At 40.2% G+C, this 5,565-nt stretch overlaps 1 protein-coding gene across 1 annotated transcript; it reads left to right on the top strand.

The window, feature by feature from the left end:
• Positions 1 to 310: 310 nt before the first annotated feature.
• CRYZ (crystallin, zeta (quinone reductase)) lies at positions 311 to 1,586 on the top strand (the record flags this gene model as incomplete). The annotated part of the gene is made up of 4 exons (XM_010281809.1): positions 311 to 460; positions 876 to 977; positions 1,069 to 1,164; positions 1,425 to 1,586. Coding segments are annotated over 4 exons (510 nt in total), but the record flags the coding sequence as incomplete, so codon positions are not given.
• Positions 1,587 to 5,565: the final 3,979 nt, after the last annotated feature.

Here is a 5,565-nt window from a genome sequence, read left to right on the forward strand (position 1 = left end):
CTTGGCTTTGTATCAAATATATATGGCCCAGCTTTAACAGATAGACAACGTTCTACATGGATTTATATCAAATGCTGGTAGCTGTTAAAAGAACCACAAAACTTCACTATGCCTCTGTAAATATATTTTCTTTTTTTAAAGACTATTTGGCTATCTTTAAGATCCAAATTACTTATTATGGCTAAAAGAAAAAATGTTACTAGATCACTTTTTTTAAATGGGTAAGCTCCAAGTTGCTAGTAGAATATATAAAATGTAAAATGCTAAGAAAGAAAGAGGAAAAAATACTCTTTCTCCCCCCTCCCCGCAGGTGGGAATAGCAACGTGTCAGATTGCCAGAGCTTGTGGTTTAAAGGTTTTGGGTACAGCAGGAACTGAGGAAGGCATGAACATGGTTCTGAGAAATGGCGCTCACCAAGCATTTAATCACAGAGAAGCTAATTACATTGATAAAATTAAGGTAAGCATGTATCAGGGCTAGGTGATGCAGTATGTATTTTTCTTACTAACAAAATGAGAACAGTTGTTTAAAGAAGTTTTTTAAAGTAAGTTTGTGTAGGAGCAATAGTGTACTGCCTTTTTAATACAAGGCAAAGCTTTTCCAGGCTGGAAGAGCTGAGCCTGAGCTTCCTTCACGGGCAGTGGCATTTAGAAACCCTGGCATTCCAGCAAATTCTAGTATAGTAGCATATCATAATACAGCATATCAAAATATGCTAAAATTAAACTTACTAGCTGTCAGCGTTAGTACAAAGGCTGTATTTAAAATGTAAACAATAAACTGTAAAATGCATGTTATCTGTAGCATATGAAATAAGCAGTGGTACCCAAGCACTAGCTGGAGTGATTTAAATAACATAATATGTTTTGTATAGGAATACACAGGGATGGAAGGAGTTGATATAATAATAGAAATGCTCTCTAACATCAATCTTGCTACTGACTTGCAACTGTTGTCCTACGCGGGAAGGGTGATGGTAAGTCTTTTGTCACTGACTTCAGTTTGGGCGTTCAGCAGCGCAGCTCAACAGTTACAACTTGAACTATCTTTGAACTCGTTTGTCACAGGTTGTGGGCAGTAGAGGTCCTGTTGAGATAAATCCGAGAGACACGATGAGTAAGGAATCTAGCATAATTGGAGTTAGTCTGTTTCTTGCAACTGAGGTAAGAAACATTTTTATTTTAAATAAGGTTTTGTTGGCTTATCCCAACACCTCTCTATTTCCAGTTAAAATCGTTTGTAGGGATGGAAGCATAATTTCACTGGAAGTAACTTGTTTGTTCATTCTGTTGCGTTTTGATTTAATCTCAGAACATCATAAAATATTTTTGACTTGTGAAATTCGGTTTAACACTTGAATAAATAGTCAATACTTTTCTAAAATGTGAAGACCTTGTGGTAAATGCTGTCTTATTACATGCAGGAGGAGAGGCATGAATGTGCAGCAGCACTCCTCGACGGCATAGAAGCTGGCTGGCTGAAACCAATTGTAGGCTCTGAATATCCACTGGAGAAAGTAGTTAAGGCTCATGAAGACATTATTCATAGCAGTGGTGCTCGAGGCAAGATGGTGCTCCTTCCATAAAGTCTTTTTCCCATTTATTTTGTAGCTCTTGTAACTGCACCTTTGCTTACGTGATTCATTGAATGTATGTTGTAAAACATACTTTTGATCAGGTTTGACAGTAAGAGCAAATGGTAGTTTGCATTAATTAATTAACAATCTACTTTTCTTTTTGTAATAAGCAGAGTTGCGTATACTTGAAAGTAATTTTTGTAGCTTTTTTGGCTGATGAGGAAATAACAAGTTTTCTTTGCTGGTGTGGCCTTGTGATACAGGGGAAACGAACATCTAAGACAGAATTTGATATCATGCTCTATGTGAAGTTACAGTGAGGCCACGGTAGGTACTGCAAAATGAAGCCCGCTTTTTAAGCAGACACACAAATGTGTATAACTAACTATATGCATATAACTAGGACTCTGTAAATTCTTTAGCCACAAAATTTGTCTTATGCATCTTTTGATTTACTTGGAATAAAACATAATTTACTTGGAAGAAAAGCTTTCACTGCTAAGATAGTTCACTTCCCAGCTCAAAAGGTGAACAAAGAATCTCTCAAATACGAGCTGTTCGGAAGCAGAGGCAGTTTCATTTTGCTACACCTGACTTAGTATCTGAGGTGAAGGTGTCCAGTTAATCCAAAGGGACTGGAACTCTGCAGCCGCGTGCGAATGTTTGGTACTTTGCAACTGATTGTATTGGCAGAAGCAGCCGATTCCTTGATGGAATGGCCGGGCAGCGAGGAGTTCAATTCTTCCTGTGACCTTTAGTAAACTTAAAGTCACCTGCATCCCTGGCTACAGTGAGGAGAAAAGAGAGGGTGTACTGCTTTCATGGGTACTGAGGATTCACGTTGTTTCATCAATGAATGTGCATACATTGTTTGGTTTTATGGGCGCTTCCTTTTAATTATATACTTCTCTAATGAGCAGTGAAGTCATCACTTGCTGAAGAGTTTTCTCAACTTCAAGGATGAGCTTTTCTGTTCCTTTGAGGAAAAGTGAGTCCTTACTAAACAGAAACTTTTTAGAAGTGTTTTAGTGCGTGAAGGTTCCTTGCTTTTTAACATTTGGTCTGGATACATTTGGTGTCGTACTACCATAAATCAGCACACATTCTCTGAATCCATGTGCAATTTCCTCAGGGTGGTAGCTTCATCACTACCATTTTCTAAGTTGTGATTTTTTTCTAAACAGGCACTCATTTCTACTGGTGTTTTGCTTAATCTAGACTAAGAAAATAATGGGCAAAATCTTTTGAAATGTCTGGATTTCTCCTCTATGTTTGTGATCCCGTGTTAAAATATTAAAGTAAGAGAGGGCCCTGCACTCTGTCTCTTTATAAACCTCTCGATCAGATCTTAACATTTTGATGTAGTGCTTACTTGACCATTGTTCTGTGTGTGGTTGGGAGAAACCCAATCCTGACACACTGCTTGCCTCTAGAGCCTGGAACTGGTTAGTTATTTTACCTGTGTCCCCTCTAGGAACAACTGGCTCCTTCCAGAAAATTGGACACTAGTTGTGCTGAACTCTTGCTGACATTCACGTCTCCTCATTGTACTTGGCAGACATGTTTAAAACAAAACAAAAACCTACGCCTGATCTCTGTTTTTGCACGGTGGGTTTTTTTTTTATTGGAGTAGCTGGAATGGAAATATTTTCCAAGCTTGTAGACATGTTAGCATATAAATACTAGGTGTGCTAAAAAAAGTGGTAGAAAATTGTTCATTTATTTACACAGAAAATGTTGCAGGTTACAGCATGTCACCTGTAAGACCCTCCTTCTTGCCAAGTGACTTCCCCTTGAAGGAGACCGGTAATAGTTGGATCATTAGAACTGATGCAGTGCCAGCTTGTTTAAAATCTGTATCAGAAAATATCCAGTCTTTCTGCTTGTTTTTTCTCTTGTGCATAGCTATGCAAAGAGATGCAAAATACTTGCTTGGAAGTGAGATAATACAGCTTTACTTCCTCCCACTCTCCAAGTGCGATCTCAATAGACACAGAAGTGGGTCCTGGGCTTCATGTGGACTTCTCCAACAGCCATGTCCCTTGTGCTATCACTGCTAAATGGATGAAAATATTTTGGCACCTCATGAATGGAAAGTGGGTGATTTATGGTAACTGGATGGAAATCAAGAGAATTTTATTTAGAGCTCTAGCAAAAAGACTTATCTTTGTGTCATTGTAGTTGCTTTGGATAACAATAGTTGAAGTATCATGGAATTGTAGAATGGTTTGGGTTGGAAGGGACCTGTAAAGAACATCTTGTCCAACCCCCCTGCCATGGGCAGGGACACCTTCCACTAGACCAGGCTGCTCAAAGCCCCGTCCAGCCTGGCCTTGAACACTTCCAGTGATGGGGCATGCACAACTTCTCTGGATAAGCTGTTGCCTCACCACCCTCATCATAAAACATTTCTGCCTTAGGTCCAATCTAAACCTACCCTCTTTCAGGTTAAAACAATTGCCCCTTGTCCTGTCGATACACGCGCTGGTAAAAAGTCTCTCCCCATCTTTCTTACAAGTCCCCTTTCCATACTGGCAGCTGCAGGAAGGTCTCCCCGGAGCCTTCTCTGCTCCAGGCTGAGCCCCCCCAGCTCTCCCAGCCTGTCCTCACAGAAGAGATGACTGAGTACATCAGCCTTCTCCATGTCAGTTGTCCCCTGCTCTCCTGTCTTATTTACTGGGGGTGGTACATTTTCTTTAATCTTCCTTTTCTGGCCAACGTAACTGTAAAGACTCTTCTTGCTATTCTTTGTGTTCCGCGCCAAATTCAGCTTCAACTGTGCCTTAGCTTTCCTAATCCCACCCCTACCCTTTCCATACTGGCAGCTGCAGGAAGGTCTCCCCGGAGCCTTCTCTGCTCCAGGCTGAGCCCCCCCAGCTCTCCCAGCCTGTCCTCACAGAAGAGATGACTGAGTACATCAGCCTTCTCCATGTCAGTTGTCCCCTGCTCTCCTGTCTTATTTACTGGGGGTGGTACATTTTCTTTAATCTTCCTTTTCTGGCCAACGTAACTGTAAAGACTCTTCTTGCTATTCTTTGTGTTCCGCGCCAAATTCAGCTTCAACTGTGCCTTAGCTTTCCTAATCCCACCCCTACCCATCTGGGCAGCATTCTTGTATTCTTCCCAGGACACCCGTGGAAGTATGTGTGCTCAAGCTACTTCAAATCTGGATAGCATAGTTAATGAGACTGTTGGGACTGTTCTTTGCCCAGCTGCATGTTGTTATTTTCTAATTCGAGAGAAAGTGAGATAAATAATAAACATTGATATTTTTTGAAATAACTGAGTGTAGATATTAATCTTTTTCATGTTCTAGATTTTAAAATTAATTCTAATGCTCACACTCACTTTTGGGTTATCAGTCAATGATAGGAAAGACAGGTGGCATCTGTCCTTCAGTTACACCTAGATTAATGTTTGCATTTTATTAAAGGCACTAGTAAGGTCTCATTGAGTAGTATTTTCATCGTTTCTCTAAGCCGGGAACCGAGGCTCAGGTCTGAGACAGGTGCCATCCTGGAGACAAATATTGTGCAAATGGTAGTGTGCTGGGGGAGGAAATCAGTATGGTTTTCAGGAACATGAACTTGTGAGCAATAACCAGGCACATATCCCCCCAAAAGAAAGAAGATCTTTACAGTGGGGCTTATGAAACCAATCAGTTAATACTGATGATAAAAGAGCAAGGTCTTAGTGTCAAATACAAAAGAAATGTTTTCCTCACGCAAGGGTAAGTAATGCAAGGAAGACTTTGAGCAGCACCAAGTTGGTCCCTGTGGAAGTTCATCTCCTGTGTTTTAAATTAACTTCTTCCTGGACAGGAGACCACTCTTAAGTTCAAGATTCAGGTTTTCAATGTCAGGCTTTTTCAGCTATGGAGAGGTCTCCTTTAATGCCATGTTCATTTTATTTGGGACTGCTACTCAAGTGATAATTTAAACTTAGAAGTGAATAATTTTTTTAACATACCATAAATAGATACACATCT

This window comes from Phaethon lepturus, unplaced genomic scaffold (assembly GCF_000687285.1).
Source record: "Phaethon lepturus isolate BGI_N335 unplaced genomic scaffold, ASM68728v1 scaffold5492, whole genome shotgun sequence".
In the NCBI taxonomy this organism is placed as follows: Eukaryota; Metazoa; Chordata; class Aves; order Phaethontiformes; family Phaethontidae; genus Phaethon; species Phaethon lepturus.